Genomic DNA, 20,221 nt, shown 5'->3' with positions numbered 1-20,221 from the left:
TTGCTTCACTCAATAGTCCATGTATAGCAGGTCCTCTTCACATCGACCCCCCATTGTCCTCTCGAGCCTGAATGAACGTGAGTTCGTTGTTGCATCCCAGAATTTAGTCTTCCCTTTTCTCTGCCCAAGTTTTAAAAAAATCCTTATATTCATACTCAAGTCATACGGCCAATATGTTGCAGGCTAAATTAGATTTAAATAAATCTGGTTCATTGCTAATTAGCAGCCAAATAGTTTGCCAACATTTATCCAAAAGTAACTGCAATCAGATCAAATTTAAACATTAAAAATACACTTTCACCTGCATGCACCAGGCCTAACATTTTCAGGGATATTTAGTGGATAAGTAAAACAACTTTATGTCCTTGAGGTGGATTTCAGTGAGTCGCTTGGCAAAGTAAAGAATGGCAGATAAATCCATCAGGCCCAGTTAGGAGTTCCTAGCAATAGTGGTGCTCTTGGGAATGTGAAAGATTTTTGAGAGGTCATTTCAGCATTTGAGAGATAACTAGGTTCCAGGAGATACAGACAAGCTTAGATCTTTGGTAAAGTATTCATACTTGGTGACATTTAATGCCATGTCAATAAAAGCTGGAGAGGACAGTGAGGGTCTAAGTGAAGGGGTTCTCACCTACATGAGTTCATTGCTGCATCCAGAATTTAGCCTTCCCTTTTCTCTACCCAAGTTTTAAAAAAGTTCCTTATTAGGATGAGAGCTGCTGGCATTTCCTGCATTCCCCATTGTTAGCTACCCTTGAAGTTGGCGTTAGGCCGTCTCAACTAACCAAGAACATTGCTCTGTTAGTAGCATTTTTATCTTTGAATCAGAAGTTGTTAGATTCAGAACCAATTCAGAGACTATGTGAAGCAGCTAAAGATGAGTGTAGGGCACATTGCTGAGAGGTTCACTGATATCTGGCACTGAGGTGATTTAGCCATGAAGATAGTGCCAGGCATGGCTCCATGGGAAAGTTGCTTTCAGTTTTACATGAATCCTTGGTGCCACGTGCACTGAAAGTTTCATTGTAGGATTTATATGTACCGATACTAAGAATATAAATAAATATTGGCCTGTAACTTCCTGGCTCCCTAGTGTCAGATTTTGGGGGTACCCCAAAGATGCGCTGGGGAATCCCTCTTGGAATTGTCCAGCAGACCTTCCCAGGACCAGTGTGCTGTCCTGAGAACCATCCAACAAAGTGAGTTAGAACTATCTGAAATTGGCGATTTATCAGGGTTCGGCTTAATTGTTACTTTAAATGTTAGAAATAAAACCACTTCCAACTTGAGTGTAAGTATTTTAAGTATCTACACCTAGCTCCACACTGGACAGTCCCCCCACCCCCATACTCTTGACCCCCACAAGACTGGCTGTCTCCCAAAATGCCATCTGCATGGGGTTTCTTGACCCACCCACCCAGGTAGCACCTGGAAATTTGTTGTTAGCTGAGAGTTTTAACAGCTTTAATGAGTAACATAATTGGATTGTAATTTCTTGAGTTTTTATTTTCCAGTATTTACTGCCTGCCATTGTGCACATCAACCACCAGCCATTCTTGGAGCGTGGCGACGGCCCCATTGTGAGTGCTTTACTTTAATGGAAATTGTCTCTGTTGATGAACTGTTTCTCGTGGTCACGTATTACAGTTTGGACGGTGGCCGTTTATCCTGAGGTTACAGAGAACCATATCTTGGTGCAATTCAAATTGTTTCTTTCATGTCCACATCAGAAGAATGTGGTATCCAGCCCCATTTCTTGAGCACATAATCCAAGTTGACACTCCAGTGTAGTCATTGGGTGCTTACACATGTTAAAGATGTGGTCCTTTCATTGAGGTAATAATCCAAGACGCAGTCTACCTGTTCAGATAAATATTAAGGATCCTTTAGAAGAGAGTTCTTCCACTGCCCGAATTCACCATTCCCTCATGTAAATTCACTGAAAGCAGATTTACAGACCATCGTGATAGCTTTGCGTAGCACCCTACTGCAAGGTATTTGTCACGTTTGACAACGTAACAGCCATTTATTTTCAAATCAATTCCTATCATTCTCAGTAAGGTGTTTGAGCATCTTGTTAAGGAGTTAGGTAAATGATTTCTGAACTGTGATATATATGTTTGCAGGGCAACATGCAGTCTAATAGCAAAGTGACACTAGTTTAATCCAGTTTGATTTATACATGTGCTTAGACAAATAGCCATGAGACGGTGCTACTACACTCATTAAAAACATACAAGTTAGGAACAGCAGTAAGCCATTCCGTTTGATAAGATCACAGCATCACCACTCTTATACATTACCTATACTCTTTGACCCCTTGTCAATCAAGAATCAATTTGATTCAAATCTAAAATATCAATGACCTTGCCTCCACTGCTCTGTGGGAAACAGAATTCCACACACTGGCAAAGAAGAAAATTTCTTCACATGGCTGCTTTGGGAGAGCCTTTATTTTCAAGCTGCTTCCCTTTTTTTAGCCTTTCATAAGGGGAAGCATTGTATTAATAGCTACCCTATCAAGTTGCCTCTCGTCAATGAGTGAGTGGGCAGCAGTTTCAATGAGATCTGCTCTTATTCTTGGAAACCCCAGTGAATGCATGTCCAACACTGTTGCACCACATATCCATCGTCGAAGGGTCAGCTGTCCAGATGTGGTCTCACTGTTGTTCAACTACAGAAAACGTTGCAACATTTACATTCCATTCCTGTTGCGATAATCAATTGCAGCACCTGCAAACTAGCGTTTTATGTACCGGGCACTGGGCTCCCTCTGCGCCAGGTCCGGGCACTGGGCTCCCTCTGCGCCATTGTTGCACAGTCAGTGAGCCTCTTTGAATCCCTTTGTATGCTCCATGTTCTACTTAACGGCTTGCTTTTCTGCCTATCTTTATCAGATGAGCAGATTTAGCAACCACTTTTGGTCCCTTCGTCCAAATGATGTATTTAGATTCGAAAGGGTCCTGGCTCCAGCACTGAACTAGCTAGAGTTTTGCAACCCAAATACGGTATATTTATCCTTACTCTTTTCCTCTGGTTGGCTAACTAAATATTTGTCCATATAATATGTTCTCAGTGAGCTCTTATTTTGTGTAGTAACCTTTGGAAAGGCTACTAATTGCTTAGATGTACACATCTACAGGTTGTCTTTTATTTGTGTTACTTCCTCAAAGAATTCTTAATAAATTGGTCAAACGTGACTTCACTTTCACAAAACCAAGTTGACTGCCTGATTGCAGTAAGGTAAGTGCCGTGCCATCATCACCACCTTCATGTTAGATTCTAGCGTTTACTCTCTCAGAGATGCTGGGATAACTAACTTGTAGATTCCTATTTACTGTCTTTATCTTTTCTTCAGTGGAACATTGGGTATTTTTGAATCTGACAGAATCATTCCAGAATCTAGGGAATTTTGGAAAATTGTTACTAATCTCACGCTTCCTTCCCAATTTAAAAAAAAGTGTGATGGTGTTGCACATGATTTTATAGATTCCTTTAGTTTGTTCTTCACAAATCAGACTTAACTGTTGCTTTCCCATTCCTAAGAGCATGCCTCCTTTGCTGATCCAAGTGTTCAGATCTTGGGGAAGAACCTTGAACCGTCTTGGCCTGAACCTGGGAAGGTTTCTCCAACAAAGACTGATTGTGACCTTGACCTTAGATTGAATCTTGTATTTCACCAGACATGTCCATCTTACTCAATCTGAGATCTGCACCAAGTTCTGAAACATATATTCATATCCAAACTGTTTCTTCCCAACTTCAATTTTCTGAACCTCCAAAGGTAAAACATGATTTACGACTACAAACCTAACCTTTCCACTACCAAACATCTTGATCACGGGTGTGAGGATCACATATTTTCACGACTTTTCCTGGGGTTACTTCAACCACTTGTGATCATTGATTCTTCACACTAACTTTCTGGTTCAACTTGAGAATCCTCCTTGTTCTCTGTCTTGATTGCTTCTCTTCCACTGACTGTGCTAAATGTGGCTTCAGCAATGAAAATTCATTCTACAGGTTAGTGTGAGATGTGTGATGATAGGTAAAGAAAGTTTGCTGCTCTGTGATGTAGTGAGAACTGCTGTTTCTTTTATTTGTTTCTAATGTTCGCTCCGCAAGGGCGTTAATCATTTGCACTGCGTGTTCTCGTGCAGCCCCATTTGAAGCAGGTGATTCCGTGGAATTCAAATGTGTATTACTGTGTACGTTCTCATGAAAAATGCAAACCCTTCTGAGGTCAGTTACCGAGACGTCATTTCCACTGGGCACCCATAAGCAGCAAGCAAAAAGTATCTGCAGTTTTGTTAATTGTTCAATTAATCGAGAACCCTTTGACCCACTTCGAAAAACTCATCTCTCACAATGAGTAGCTGTTGTGCTTCAAATTCAGAGAAAGCTACATGCAACCTTTTCCACACTCCATTCCTATAGTTGCAAAGATATTGATGGCAGCTTCTTTTCAACTGTTTGACTGTGTCTTCCATATCCTTATCTATCCCTGACCACCAAAGATAAACATGATCGCATAGCAATCTGTACTTTACTGGAATTATGATTCTGGTTCTGCACTTAACACAGCTGTCATCAACTGATAACTATTCCTATATTTAAAAAAAAAGGCCTGATTTCTGAATACAGTGTCAGTGTTAGCTACTTGTTTGCAATATGCTTATGCACTCTTGCCCATCTGGGGTCCCTATGATTTGTTATACCAGTATGACCATCAGCTCATCTCTGCAAAAAGGAAAAGAGATCTTCCCTGTTGGGTTATACCTCTGATGACGGTGGCAATCCAGACATCACATCAGTGATACAATAACCTTCAAACTATCTGTATTTAATGTGCTTATAAGCAGACAAAATCAAGGCCCATCTTTACATTCAAGCTGCAGCCAGAATGCATTCTGACGACTTTGAATTCAGAATAGCCGTCAGTGGCTTATGTTCAGTTTTGAGCGTGAAACTACAACCATACAAATAATTTTGAAATCTCCTTACTCCGTAAACCAAAGCCAGTGCTTCAGGTTCTGTCTGAGCTTGCAAGAGGCAAGTGCAGTCAGTCTCCCCTCAGCACTATCCAGCACATGAAGAGATCACAGCACTTACTCCATATGGAGAGGCATCACATGCTTACTGACTCTTTTGACTCTTAAATATCTTACCCTCTATTGGTTGACTTTTACACAAACCGAGTGTTTTGTCACATTTCTTTGTCCAATCCCATGGAACATCTTTCCTTGTTTGATTTCTTGTTCCCAAACAATAGCTTTCTGCAATCTCTAAGTAGCTTGGGGTTGTAGCTTGGGCCTTCATAGCGAGGGGGATTGAATATAAAAGTAGGGAGGTCTTGCTGCAGCTGTATAGGGCATTGGTGAGGCCGCAGCTGGAGTACTGTGTGCAGTTTTGGGCGCCGCACCTGCGCAAGGATATTTTGGCCTTGGAGGGAGTGCAGAGGAGGTTTACTAGGCTGATACCGGAGTTGAGGGGGTTGAGCTATGAGGAGAGGCTGAATAAACTAGGCTTGTACTCGTTAGAGTTTAGAAGAATGAGGGGAGATCTCATTGAGACGTATAAGATGATGAATGGGATGGATAGGATAGAGGTGGAAAGACTCTTCCCGCTCAAAAAAGACAGTAGGACTAGGGGGCACAGCCTCAAGATTAAGGGGGGGCAGTTCAGAACGGAGTTGAGGAGGAACTTCTTCACTCAAAGGGTGGTGAATCTCTGGAATTCTCTGCCCGTTGAAGTGGTGGAGGCTGCCTCGCTAAATATTTTTAAGAAGCGGGTTGATGGGTTTTTGATAAGAGAGGGGATTAAGGGTTATGGGGAGAGGGCGGGAAAGTGGAACTGAGCCACGACAGATCAGCCATGATCTTATTGAATGGCGGGGCAGGCTCGAAGGGCCAGATGGCCTACTCCTGCTCCTATTTCTTATGTTCTTATGTTCTTATGTAATGTTGCTCAAGCTTAATCAAATGTCCATCTGCAGCATGCCTTTTGGCTTTGCTGAACCAAGCAAATTCTTGAGCATCTCATCCTTGCCCTTTTCCCCACTGCCTGTTTGATTGTTGCTTTATCAGGAACTTTGAGGATATTGTTATCAGTGGAAAACATTTCTAGTCACTCCACGTACAGACTGCAAGATGACCCCAGCCACCCCGTAGTGTAGGCATCTTTGAAGAGCGTGAAGAAATGAAAGCTGCATGTAGTTGGAGCTGGGAGTGCCCTTCCACAGGAAGTATTTGAAACCGCACTTTGAATATGCTAAGTCAATATGATAAATATTTGAGATGGGAAGATCTAGTGCTATGTTGAAGGAGGTGGAGAGCACGTATTGGATTATTTTTGTGATTAAATCTCTTGACTTTTCTTAAATGTCAATGGAGTAGAGTATTTTAGAGTTCCATATCTCCTAGTAGCTGGTCACAGGTTGATAGACAGACTCTGTTAGGGAATAATGTATGACATGGGAAAAGGCCACAGAGTTATAAAGGGACAATGGGGGTTTCAGATAGCTTTTGAATCTTTCACTTGTTACATTATTCTGAGTTATCTGCTGTCATATTCTGAGTGCTGGGTTTCCCCTTCCACAGTGCTTGGTATTGGCACCAACTCGAGAGCTGGCCCAGCAAGTGCAGCTGGTCGCAGAAGACTATGGCAAATCTTCACGAATCAAGAGTACCTGTATTTATGGAGGTGCACCAAAAGGCCCTCAGATCCGGGACCTGGAGCGAGGTATGTGGAATTATGGCGTACACATTTACATAGAATCTTTCTGTGGACATACTGAAGCGTCACACGTATGTTGATGTTGCAAAGAGGACTGCATAGTTGTTCATGCTTTTTTAAATTAATTTACAGTTTATTTGCTGAAAATGTATACTTCTGGAGCTAGAACGTTTCCTAGCTTCACATGGCTCAGTGGGTTTAGACAGCGAATAGCTGAACCATGTAGATAAGGAAGATCCCAAGTTCCAGCTCTAAACTGCACTGTTTGAGTTGACCTAGAGCAGTTGTAGGAGTTGTTTGATTGGCTCAGTTAAGGAGGGGAACAGTTGGAGAGGGCGTCTTTTCCTGATTTGTTATCCCCCTATTAGGATTCAACATGTGTAAATGGCAGGGCAGAATTGGGTCTAGCTATGTTACATATCACCACACAATAGCCTGCAACTGATGAAGTAGGAAGTGTTTATGCATTTAAAATCTATTTGTTCACTCAGTTTGTGAATGCTAGATACTCCTCCAAATATTAACTCTATTCTCTGGCCTTAAAACTCCGTTTTAATGTCACATGCAAATCTAGTCAGCTTGCAGCTGATTTCTGTACCCAGGTTGCAGGTAAGAAGTCAAATAGGCATCCCAATCTGACCGCTAGGTGCCCCACTCAGTACTAACCACCACCCGCAGCAATTTACACTGACCTCCAGGCCACACAAATACATGTACATTGACATTGTTTAGTTCAATTAGAAGGCATGTGTGATTTAGAATGTAGGATTTTATAAAATGGCAAACGGGGAGAATAATAAACAAGGGTAGAAAATGAAATTGTTTATTAGTTGAGTGATTTATTCTGACCCTGTACAACTTGGTGCCCTTATTCAGGAGTGGAGATCTGTATTGCAACCCCAGGCCGACTAATTGACTTTCTAGAAGCTGGGAAGACTAATCTTCGTCGCTGTACCTATCTGGTGCTGGATGAGGCTGACCGTATGCTGGATATGGGCTTTGAGCCTCAGATCCGGAAAATCGTGGAGCAGATCCGGGTAAGAATAGTGGAAACTGAATGCGTTGTTAAAATCACGTTTGTCTATAAGCCATGCACTGCTGCTAAAATTATATATCTTTACGCACTTGAGCCTAAACACTCCTTATTCCGACATAGAGTGTAACCCCAACAATATGTTTGTGGACTGGGATATTAAGATAATTGGAAATGGCATATTGTGCACTAAGTCTTTGAGGAACCCTAAAGATTTGCCTCTTTCCGTTCAGCCTGACAGACAGACTCTGATGTGGAGTGCCACTTGGCCGAAAGAAGTGCGGCAGCTAGCAGAGGACTTCCTACGGGAATACATCCAGATCAATGTTGGCGCCCTGGAGCTGAGTGCCAACCACAATATCCTCCAAATTGTTGATGTGTGTCAGGAGACAGAGAAAGACCTGAAGTGAGTGTGCCTTGTTACTTGGTCTGTCAGGTGATAGCTTAATATGTGCGGTGATGGAATTCTCATACTGTTGTCTGTATAGATAGATGGGTTCTGAAAGAGAGAGTTGCAGAGATGGTGGACGTCCTAACTCTAATCTCCCCAAAATTCCTTTGATTCGAGAACAGTCTCATCAGATTGGAAGTTGACAAATGTTGCATCACTTTTCAAAATAGGAGGGTGAGAGCAAACAGGAAACTACCAGTCAGTTAGCCTAACATCAGTTGTTGGAAAAATGCTGTGACGTACTAAGCAAATATTAGCCTTGCCTTTTGAAAAATCTTCGTATGATTAGAAGAAGTCAGCTGAAGGGCAATTCTGACAAACTTATTAGAATGTTTTGAGGATATGACTAGTAGGGTAGATAAAGAGGAACCAATAGATGTAGTATACCTGGATTTCCAAACAGCATTCGATAAGGTGCCATACAAAAGTAGGCTAATAGGCACGATTTCGGTGCGTGAAGTTGGGGATAGCATTTTAGCACGGATAGAGGATTGATTAAAGGATACAGTAGGCATAAACAGGGCTTTTTAAGTTGGCAGGCTGAATTGTGGAATGCTGAAAGGAGGCATGCTGGAGCCTCAGTTATTTACAATCTAGCAATCACTTAGATGAAAAGACAGAGATCCACATTTGCTGCTGATAACAAGCTAGATGGGGAGGACATGGAAAAACTGCAAAGAGCTGTAGGCAGGATAAGTGTGTGGGCAACAAGATGACAAGTGGAGTATGATGTAGGAAAGTGTGATGATATTCACTTTGGTTGTTGGAATAGAAAAGCAGAATATTTATTAAAAGATGAAAAATTTCTAAGTGTTGCTGTGTGTGTTGATCCAAGAAATGTAGGAAGCATGTAGCTACCCTGAGGGAGGCACTGGAGTAGTGGTATTGTTACTGCGTTGGTAATTTAGAGACCAGCGTGATTCTATGGGGACCTGGGTTTGATCCTGTTAAAGTACAGTGGATGGTGAAATTCAAATCCAATTGTTAAGAAGTCTAATGGTGGCTATGAAACCATTGTTTATTGTTGTAAAAACCCACTCATGCCCTTTAGGAAAGGAAATCTACCGTCCTTACCCAGCCTGGCCCACGTATGATTCCAGATCCACAGCAATGTGGTTGACTCTTCAGGGCCTCCTGAAACTCAGTTGAAGGACAATAAGGGACAGGCAGTAATGCTGGTCTAGCCAGTGATGCCCACATCCCTTGGATGAAATTTTAAGAAGCGATTAGGAAGGCAAATGGCATGTTGGCTTTAATGTAAGGGATTAGAGTACAAGAATAAAGATGTCTTGTTACAGTTGTACAGAGTTTTGGGGAGACTGCATCTAGAATACTGTGAGCAGTTTGGTCTCCACATTGTAAGAAAGGATAAGCTTGAATTGGGGGAGTGGGTGTTCACTCACCTAGAATGAGTGAGCTGTCCTCTGATGAGAGGCTGAGTAAATTGGGCTTGTATTCTCAGGAGTTTAGAAGGAGAGGTAATCTCATTAGAACATACTGAGAAGGTTTGATAGGTTAGATGCTGAGAGATTGTTTCTGCTAGTTGGGGAATCTAAAACAGCCTCAGGCTAAGGGACCGATCATTTAGGACTGAGCTGGGGAGGAATTTCACTCAAGGAGTTGTGAATCATTGAAATTCTCTACCCTAGAATCTTGTGGATGGTTTATCACTGAATATGTTTAAGGTTAAGATGGGACAGATGTTTGCTGTCAGAATTAAAGGGTGTGGGGTGCCAGCAGGACTTGAAACCAGTGATTGAATTAAATAGTGGAACAGGCTTGAAAGATTTGCTCCTGCTCCTGCTTCTATTTCCTGTGTTCCCCACATTACCAATCTGTGATTTTCAATGTATGACCTTTGGTTCTTGATGTTGAATGTCACGTGGAGATGATATACTCTCTTACTGGAGATAATCATTATCTGTGCTTGTGTGACATTAGTGTTACTTGCCACAATTCTCCATGTTGTCTAGCTAAATGTATCCATCTCCTAACTGCATGCAAGATGATCAGAGGGTTAGATAGGGTGGATAGTGAGAGCCTTTTTCCTCGGATGGTGATGGCTAACACGAGGGGACATAGCTCTAAATTAAGGGGTGGTAATTATAGGACGGATGTCAGAGGTAGGTTCTTTACTCAGAGGGTAGTAAGGGCATGGAATACCCTGCCTGCAGCAGTTGTGGACTCACCAACTTTAAGGGCGTTCAACTGGTCAGTGGATAGGCATATGGATAACATTGGAATAGTTTAGGTTAGAGGGTCATTAGATTGGTTCCACTGGTTGGCGCAACATCGAGGGCCGCAGGGCCTGTACTGTGCTGTAATGTTCTATGTTTATAGTGCTGCTGTCCTCCACACAGGAGTTGATGAATAATAGACCCAAAACTGACCAGTTAAAAGCCCCACCCCTCAGCGTGAATGTGTGTGTTTAATTGCAGACTGCTCCACCTGATGGAAGAAATCATGGCAGAAAAAGAAAACAAGACCATCATCTTTGTGGAGACCAAACGTCGCTGTGACGACCTGACCCGCAGGATGAGGAGAGACGGGTAGGCGTTATTACACTCCACTCCTCACTGTCTTGATACAAATGTCAAATCGAAATTCAGTTCTTAACACGGTTCCTGGAGTAAGAGTTCATTGATTCAGGTAATCTTAGTTATTGGTCACCGTAACGCAAGAGGATGGGTAGGGAGAGCCATGGTTGTGGTCTGTTAGAGGCCTCAGAGCAGCCCATCCTTGTGTTCTCCAGACTACGAGAAGCTTTTATACTAGGGGAAACAATAAGGACAGGTGTGGGTCTGCTTTCAACAGAAATTGTGGGGCTGGGTGTGATGGTAATCTCATTTCCTACATTTTCAAGCCTTGCCCCTTTTCATTCCCGCAGCTGGCCAGCAATGTGCATTCATGGAGATAAAAGTCAGCCGGAGAGAGACTGGGTCCTAAATGGTAAGAATTGGTGTTTATCCATGTTGGTTCATGTTTCTATATAGTTAACAATTCAACTTGAGTGATAATTTTAATAGTATTATGAATTGCATTAAATCATTTAAATGAGCCTCAGTGAATTTATTGCTGCTTTCAAATATTAGAAATCCATCCCACCCTAACTTACTGGGTAGAACCTAGAAACCAGCGTGGAGGAGGGGCTGCATAATAATGTAAGAACATGAAGTATGAAAGAGCCATTGGTCTAGCAAGTCCTTTCGTTCCACGATCCATTTCGTCTTCTCTATTGTGGACTCTGCTTCCATTTAATTTCCTTGAGGGAAGTCTTGCGCAAACACTTCCTGATCCCTGAAAGGTGTCAAGCGGAGCTTTGAAAATGCGTTCAGCACCCTCCAGGTCTGTTGAATTAAATCATGAGTTCACTGGCTAGGTTCCTTCTCCACCCCCGATCTCAGTAGCACAGGAACTGCTGTGTTCCAAGCACTATCTTAATCTAATCTAGTTCCCACATGCCTTTTGAAGAAGATAATTAACAGTCTGGCCATGCTTCATCAGAGTTTTAATTCTGTGTTCAGGTCACCTACACGCCTCTATATAAGACCATAATAAGAAGTTTCACAACACCAGGTTAAAGTACAACAGGTTTATTTGGGCCACAAACTTTTGGAGTGTCACTCCTTCGAGTGTCAACACTCTGAAAGCTCGCGCTACCAAATAAACGTGTTGGACTTTAACCTGGTGTTGTGAGACTTCTTACTGAGCTTGCCCCACTCCAACTCCATGTGGCATCTCCACATTATAAGACCATAAGACATGGGCAGAATTGGGCCACTCAGCCCATCGAGTCTACTCCACTATTCAATCATGGCTGATTTTTTTCTCATCTGCATTCTCCTGCCTTTTCCCCATAACCCCTTATTGATCAAGAACCTATCTTTCTCTGTCTTAAAGACACTCAATGCTCTGGCTCCACTGCTCTCTGCGACAAAGAGTTCCACAGATTCATTGCACTCTGGCTGAAGAAATTCCTCATTTGCTGCAAGGCCTACTTCACTTTCCCTTTGATGCTTCCTCCAACTAAAGCACACAGTTATTTCTTTTAACTTAGCTTTTTGTGTCCTAACGTCTGGACCCTCTCCAGTGCTTGTCCTCTAAAAGTGGGAGGACAGTACCTGTATGCAGTATTCCAAGTCACCTCGCCAGTGGCTGATGCAAAGTTAGAAAATCGTTCCTGCGCAAGAGTGCCATGGAGATAATCCTAGAATTAGTTTGGTGGCAGCTTCACATGAACTGATACTGTCAATGAATAATTAACCATCTCTGGATCCTTCCATTTCACTGTTGCTAAGGACTGTCGTTTTATTGTATATCTTTGTTTACTGTCCCAACCTGAATATTTTTCTCAGTATCTACCTGCTTCCTAGTGCAAATAGTTTCCAATTCGCTGTTCATATTTGTTGATCAAACTCTGTGTCCAAGATTTTGTCAGGCTGATGAGGCACCACTGCTTCCTGTTTCAGAATTAAGCTGTCACCTGCCATGGTTGCTTTGATCTTTAGATGAGTGTTGATGGTGCCCTGTTTAATGCTCTGTGCGTTTTCTTCGCCATTGGTGAATGAGTTTCTCACTCCTGTCATTCTGTGTGATTAGGATATTTTCCAATTGTCCTGCATTTTACTCAAACCTCACCAAGTTCCTCCTGTATTTTGGAATTTTAGGATCCTATCAATAATCACATCTCACTTTTAATGTCTCCTTGTGTTGAACCCTGAGCCATAATGAGTAATGAACAACTCCTTGAAATTCACCAGTGTTCACTTGTGAAAATTAATTTGAAGTGTATTTGATTTCTTTTTTCTCTCTAATTTATGATCTAGAAACTGTTGGAATTTTCTATTGTGCTTTTACCTTTTACACTCTGTTAGTTGTGTTCGACTGACTAAGATGTCAGTCACACTATCATGTCATTTTATCATTGAATCTTGGATTAATTTAGCTTGTTGTGCCTACGATGGCTCTTTTGTAAGGGCAGTCACACTTAATCCACATCCCTCCCTGCTTTTTATCATTAGCTCTTAAATTCCTTATCCTCAAATACCTGTTCTTCTCACTTTTTTAAAAACATGTAATCACCTTCCACTACCTTTTCAATTAGTCTTCCAGATCAGGTAACTCTGGAAAAATCTTCTCCTTGTTTCTCATCCAGATCCTTTGCCAAGGATTTTGAATCTATGCCCTCCGGTTATTGACCCCTCTGCCAGAAAGGAATGTTTTTTCTTTATCTGCTATTTATAATGATCCAAGCCTATCATCATCATAACCTTTTATTTAGTCATCTCTTAATAACCTTCTCTGTGATACCTCCCTGATAATACCTGCTCTGTGCCTTTACATATTTCCTGGTAGTCTGATCAGTGTTCTTCTCAATGCTGAGGCCTAACCACTGATTTATGACCAGCATGATATCTTTGCTCATGTTTTATTTCTTAAACCCAAGTAACCTATATGCTTTTTTAACTACCCTAAATTGTTCTGCCACCTTTAAGGAGCTGTATATTTGAATACCAAATCATTCTGCTTGTCTACATCTTACAAAATCTTGCCATTTATTGTATACTCCCTCTGCATGTCAGTTCCCCTAAAGTGCATCCCTTCACACTTTTCCGCATTGACCAACAAACGCTATTCATTGCCTATTTCACCATCATGTCCTGTCACTCTGGCCCTATAACTATCCTCAGCAGTGCCTACAACTATGCCAAGTTTTATAGCACCCAAAAATTTAATTGTGCCGTTCCCTACATCAGAGTTTAGATTGTTCATAAATTAAAAATAATATTGGAACCAAAACTGACCCTTAGGGAATAGTTTGCTGTAGTGTTCCCCAGCTGGAAAAATATCTACCTGTTGCTGCCTGTAACTGAGTCTATTCCATATTCATACTGCCACTGTCCCCATAATACCAAGTGTGACATTTTGTTAGATGCCTTCCAAAAGTCTGTTCGTCTGTTGCGTTATACTGATCAACCTTCTTTGTTTCCTCATCAAAACATTCATAGAATTGGACATAATGTACCTTTAACAAATCCATGCTGCCTCTCCTTGATCAACCCCTACCTTTCCAATTGAATTATATTTTTCTGTTTGATAATGGTTCCCAATAACAACTTCTTCACTGGTGTTAGCTTACTGGCTTGTTAGTTCCTGGTTTATCTATCTCTCCCTTGATTAGTGAAACAATATTTGTAACCCTCCAATTCTCTGTCACTATTCCTGTATACACTGAGAATTGAAAAAATTTTAAAATATCTGTTTGATATTGGGTTATATTAGCCTGGACAATTAATGTAATACATTACTTGATATTGTGTAGGAGTTACAGTATAAAGTGATCACTCAGCTCAATATATATGCTTCACAAACCTTCTCCCACACCCTATATGTTGGTTAACCTTTTTTGGTAAATACGTCTGCAATATTTGCATGCACCATTCCATCAAACCTTGTGGTTTTCTGAACATTGTATAACAATTTAGCTGTCTTTACTGGATTGATGTTTGTTTTTCTTGAACACATCCATTATCGTTACTATGCCCTCAACATAGTCTATTTGCGTATCTCACAGGGGCTATCCGGATTTCCCGTTGAGTGCCAGAGCTGGCCTATGGAGTTCTCATTGATTGAACTCCCTACATTTACAGCTTTTGGGCTGGCTTTCCCCAACAGATAATTCAACCATCTTCTGCAGGAAAATTGTATCATTTTTGAGTTATGTTTTTGAAACCTGTTTAGTGACATGTTATGCTTTTTTAATTACTTGTGTTTTTTTTGACTGAAGTGCTTTTCTCATCTTTTGCAGAATTCCGATCGGGAAAGGCGCCTATCCTTATTGCAACCGACGTTGCATCTCGCGGTCTAGGTTTGTACTCAACTTGTTTGCAGGAAAATGCAGAGCAAGCTGTGAAATTTTCCTATATTGGAAGAGGAGAGCTATATTTAAAGCGACGTAGTGTGATTTCCCCGCCATCTTGAGCTTTTTTAAATAAGTGACTTATTTTTTGTTTTTTAAAATGTCTCTTTGTTTTTTGTATTAAGGTACAGGCCTGCGGCAAGGCCTAGGCATGACAAAACGAGCACCAAGAGGGAGAGGAGATATCCATCTACCGCCACCTACATAAACCAAGCTTAGCCTTACCGCGTGGGGTCTTAGCCCCTATGCACTGGGCTGGCTGTCCAAAATTTGGGGTCATCGGATAATGTTTACCCTGTCTGCCGTTATCCAGCTCGCCCTGGCACTCTGGTTCAACCTCTGCAGCGGACTGGTTCACTAAATAAATAGGGTCTTCAGATAATGTTTTTCCCAACTGACTGAATATCCAGCTTGTCCTGGCCTTGTGGGGTTCAAGCCCTGCTCCAAGCCACCTTAATGAAGAGAATACTTAGGGGACTTCATAGATGTTGACTTGCCCATCAAACCAGCATAGCCTAGCAATGAGGCAATAAAACTCTATACTGCCTGAGTTCACCTATCAACCAGGATACTGTTCAGGTTCCAGGTAATCTTACCCATCTTAATCAGATGGTTTATAGTGGGGTCCAGCTGAATTTATGGCTATTTGTACAGCCTGGACACTTAGTTGAGATTTTTGAATAAATGTTAAATGTTATCCCTTGCTTGATAAGGGATATTCCAAAAATGGGAACATGTATTGAAGAGTACTTTGGAGAGGTCAGTAGATGTAATGCATTTAAACCATGAGACTGTTTGATAACTGATGCAAAATTTGTTTTCTGTGACTCCAGCATCCGTCTGGAAGTGGAGCACTTGGTATGTTGGATACTTCATATCCACCAGTGTTCATTCTTGAAATTGGATTTCAATTACAGAAATATCCATTAATGCCACCTCCTGGATTCCACTTGCATAACTTCAACTGCTGCCCTCAATTATGATAGAGCTTTTGGTGGCATTTGACTTACCATTGTGATCCACACAGAAGCAATTGTCCTGTGTGATGTATGTGAAAGATTGCATGGGGCACCTGTTAGAAGTTTGGAGCCTGCAGTTGCATGATACAGATGCAGGGAAGCCTTGCCTTTTTGAGGCTTTTTATTTCCACCAGTGACAATGTATTGTACAGGTTTGTGCACTTGTTTTCCAGGTATATACTCGATGTTGGATTAGTAATGAGGGGCAAAAGAAACAACCTCTGTGCTACATAATTGTGCACGTATAGAAGTACCCCTTATTTTCCTTAGAAGTGCTTCTGCTTAAAGACCTCACATTTGAAAGAGATTAATATAAATTGGTATTGAATGTAGCAGTGAGGCAGGCTGTTTAGTGACATCCTGATGGTTGATGGGCTTTGAAAGAGGTTAGAAATAGATTTATTTCCTAAGGGATGGATACAGCTTAACCCCATGTATCCCCCGGCCTGGCCTGAAAGAGCCTGTTTAGCGACCAATCTCTTCAATTTTCCAACAGCTGGAATTCAGTATAATTTCAGTATTTTACTGACAAAAGTGGCTTTATCTGAAACCCTGTTCATTGAAAACCAGCACAAAAGCCAATTCCAAGATCAGAAAAATTGAAAGCAGAAACAAAATTTCCTGATAAAATCTGACACTTCCCATGTATTATCCAAATTTGATTACCTTGATAATTGGCTTACTGCTGAAACTAAGGGGCGTGTGGAATTGTCTGCTGATTAGGGGTTTCACACCAAGCACTGCATTTACATGGCCGACCAGTTCTGCAATCAAACTGTTAAGTGCTTCGGAGCTAGAAACAAACTTTTCTAGCCGCTGATGTAGATGGGAAGACCATGCACGGACTGACAGTTACTGGCCCGCTGTTTCAATCTGAGATGGACAGACTGTTCCGAAGTAACTTCCCCTTTAACGGGCACTGGCAGTTAGCTAGAAATTAATGCTGTGTGTGTGTATGTTCATGGTCTCTTTACATGAAGGGTTAGAAGTACAGTCAAGTGTCACTTTTTTTTAAAATTGCCCCTTAATGGGGAATCACCAGATGGAACAGTTTGCTCATTCTTAGTACAGACTGCGAAAGAAACTATTTGATCCCCACTGGTTAGCAACAAGTATAGCCAACTGATCCATCTGGAATACTGTGTGGATTTGTGGCTCTATTGCAATCCCCGGGGAATGGTTTCTGATGAGAACTGGAGTAACGTGGTGCAAACAGTTTACTCTCAACTATTGTGAAACCCCTACTGCCAAGCATGCCAAGTATCTCCCTCACCTTCACAGGACGTCATGTCGGGGCTTGTCCGGTAACATCTTGGGCCTGTCTGAGGTTTCGCTGCCCGAAAAGCGGGTTGCAAAAAGGTTTTAAGGTAGGAACGAGTAGATTGCTGCTTTCTGCATCTTGCCTAGACGTTGTCAGAATTTGATTTAAAACTGAGAACTATTTCATGTAGGTCACAGTCTGTTTCTTGTTACCTACTGATTCTACCAGGCTGGGAAAAATTTGTTTGGAAACATGGGAGTACTGTGGCGAGCCAGTAGGCAATAGTGCGTAAGGGCAACCCTGAAAGTACTTGTTGAGGGCCTGAGCTTTTGTGGTGTGAAGTACACTTTCTCGGTAGCAAAGCTGGAATTCAAAAAGAACCAGAATAGCAGCCACATATTGTGATAAAATCCCCAGAAGTAGCTACATTTTTTGATATTTTTCCCAGTCTGCCGTTAATAATGGGCTCTTGAGTTTTAAAATCTGCAATCTGTGCTTTGCACTGAGGTCATTGTAGGGTCATATAAAACTGCAGTTGAAATAATATTTAATGGGATTTGAAGAAACTCCGGGGTTTTTATGCTCCGCACTTTGTTTTTCTGTCCCTATTCCTTAACACAACTTCTGTCCTTTATCGCCAGCTGAGAAAGAATTGCTGGAGACTCTCCACAGCTCCAATACCAGAGGCATCTCTTAGACCTGCTAATAGAAAGTGTGCTACCTGACAGATACAGTGCACAAGCCCCTTGCACTGCTTCACAAACCGCCAACAACTCTTTCACTGACACAATCATGGCTTGGAATTGTCAACCTGCTGATAGCTTTTTGTTTCCCAGGAAAATCAGCTGCTGGAAACAAATTTCCCCCTTGTAGATTATTGAATATAAATATCTTAATGCAACAGACTAACCAATAGAGCTCCCTTTGGCACATTGGAGTGGTAGTGTGCTAGCCACTGCGCCAGTAATGCAGCTATACTAATGTACAGGGTCACTTGGCTTCTCTTCTGTTCAATTTTCAATGTAGCAAGTGTGTAGTTAAGGCAACTTGCTGACTGGTGTTTGGTCATTAAAGAGCTGCCAATAAGCCTACCCTTGAGATTTCTGTGGAAGTTGCTTCATGTTGTCTGTTTTTGGTGACCTTGATTCTCCAAGCCTTCAGTAACAAACTAACATTGAAAAGTACTTGTTCGTGGTCACCTGGAGCTAGACAGCAAGTGGCATAATGCCACTGCCATCGTGCGGCTTTGAGCCACAGGCATTTGAACTTTAACCTGTGATATTGTAAATTTTGAAAGAATGCCTGTAGTTTGTCAGCATCAGCCATGTGTGTCAAGACACAGGCAATAGTGTAAGCTTCAACTTCACCACACTAATAAATAATTTGCCCTTGAGGAGGGGGTATTGGTCAAACCTAGCTATTTGAGATCTATATCTCTGGTGTATATCAGCTGTTTGTCTTTGTCCGTCTCTATTTGATATCAATATGTGCTATAATAATTTGTTTTCCATTTTTCATGTACATTTTTATATCTGTTCATCTCTTTACTTCTGACTGTCTATCGGGGTGAGTAGTTCAGTGCTGTAATGTTCGCCTTTGTTATTTAAAATAGGAAGAGCATAGTGAAACTTGAGCCCATTCTTGTAATGAGAAACAGACTTCAAAAATAGTTTGTCAGTAAATTCCAAAGAAAAATAATTTGAAAAGTTTCAAAAGAGAGTCTGGGCAATAGATGCAGCATAGGCTGGGAGTGGTTTTGTTTCTGGAGAGTGGGCTGGAGGACCTTGTTTAATGACAAACTGCGGCCCTCTGGTGCTACCTGAAAGTCGGGCTACAGAAAGGTGTTCAGCCATCCATCCCAGCGTGTGGGACTTCTCGCCACAAGGGACTACTCGATGCATGCTCTCCCAGCTCCACTGGTCCCGTGTCGCAGGGCGGAGGTCGAAAGGAGACCGCCAGAACCAAAGAAACGGGATTGGCTGCGGCAGTACGATGGAGGGAGTGTGCATCGGACTGGTAAATACCACGCAATACAGGAGGGAGGAAATCTGTATTTTCTAGGTATCATCTTTTAAAATGCAGATTTTAAATAAAGGTTAAATTATGCCTTAAATCTAAAATTACCAATAGGGTTAAAAGTTATCATGTAGTTACTGGTACAATAACAGCTTATAGTTTGGTGTTCTAACTTTCTAACCACTGCGGTTCTGTGGGTGCAGTGAAAATTATGATAGCGATCAGATGCACTTTTAAATCTTTAGACTGATTCCCTTCAGAAGACTTCCTTTTCAATTCGAAAACAGTGGGAACAGAAAAGTGCTTCCTGCTTCCTAAGCCAAGCAAAACTGTTCAACACCTGGTCAGTTACTCAGCCTTGTGCACGCGTTCACAGTAGTGGAATGGATTTGAGCACTGGTCAGTATCGAGGTCCTGGATGGGGAGTGCAGCATAATGTCACACATCTGTCGTTTTTAGTGATCAGTTGCACAAAGTCAGATTCCTTCCCACTCTTAGATTCCATGGTTTATGTTAATTAGGCATTCACTTAAGCCCAAATGTCATGGTTTAAGATAGTGAGAATCTTGCCATCTCCAGTATTTAGAAACATATCATCTTGCTGGTGTTTATCATAAATGTTTTAACTTGGCCAGCAGTCACAATTGAGAGACAATTAGATACTGGATTTTTGTATGTAGTTACTGTATAGAGAATATTACAATAGAACGTCCACATCCAAACATTCCAGTCAGTGGTCAGCTAGTTGGTATTGTGCCAGATTCCTGAGTACCAGAATGGATTCTAG

General features: G+C 41.6%; 1 protein-coding gene across 2 annotated transcripts in view; it reads left to right on the top strand.

Moving 5' to 3' along the window:
* The window catches only part of LOC145361620 (putative ATP-dependent RNA helicase DDX17), a 40,790-nt gene that overhangs the window by 12,210 nt on the left and 8,359 nt on the right, over nucleotides 1-20,221 (top strand). Inside the window, exons 5-12 of one of the 2 annotated variants that reach the window (XM_080217486.1) lie at nucleotides 1,515-1,580; nucleotides 6,600-6,741; nucleotides 7,612-7,772; nucleotides 8,002-8,174; nucleotides 10,658-10,768; nucleotides 11,107-11,168; nucleotides 15,028-15,087; nucleotides 15,264-19,308. In XM_080217486.1, coding sequence (XP_080073612.1) covers nucleotides 1,515-1,580; nucleotides 6,600-6,741; nucleotides 7,612-7,772; nucleotides 8,002-8,174; nucleotides 10,658-10,768; nucleotides 11,107-11,168; nucleotides 15,028-15,087; nucleotides 15,264-15,346 — 858 coding nt within the window. In that variant the 3' untranslated portion in view covers nucleotides 15,347-19,308. Of the gene's footprint in view, nucleotides 1-1,514; nucleotides 1,581-6,599; nucleotides 6,742-7,611; nucleotides 7,773-8,001; nucleotides 8,175-10,657; nucleotides 10,769-11,106; nucleotides 11,169-15,027; nucleotides 15,088-15,263; nucleotides 19,309-20,221 lie in introns of those variants that run through there. The other variant, XM_080217484.1, reaches the window with a different exon arrangement.

This window comes from Carcharhinus amblyrhynchos, chromosome 35 (genome assembly GCF_965287045.1).
Source record: "Carcharhinus amblyrhynchos chromosome 35, sCarAmb.v2.hapA, whole genome shotgun sequence".
NCBI classification, from domain to species: Eukaryota; Metazoa; Chordata; class Chondrichthyes; order Carcharhiniformes; family Carcharhinidae; genus Carcharhinus; species Carcharhinus amblyrhynchos.
Note: the sequence above shows the minus strand (reverse complement) of the source record. Positions and strands in the feature narration are given on the sequence as shown.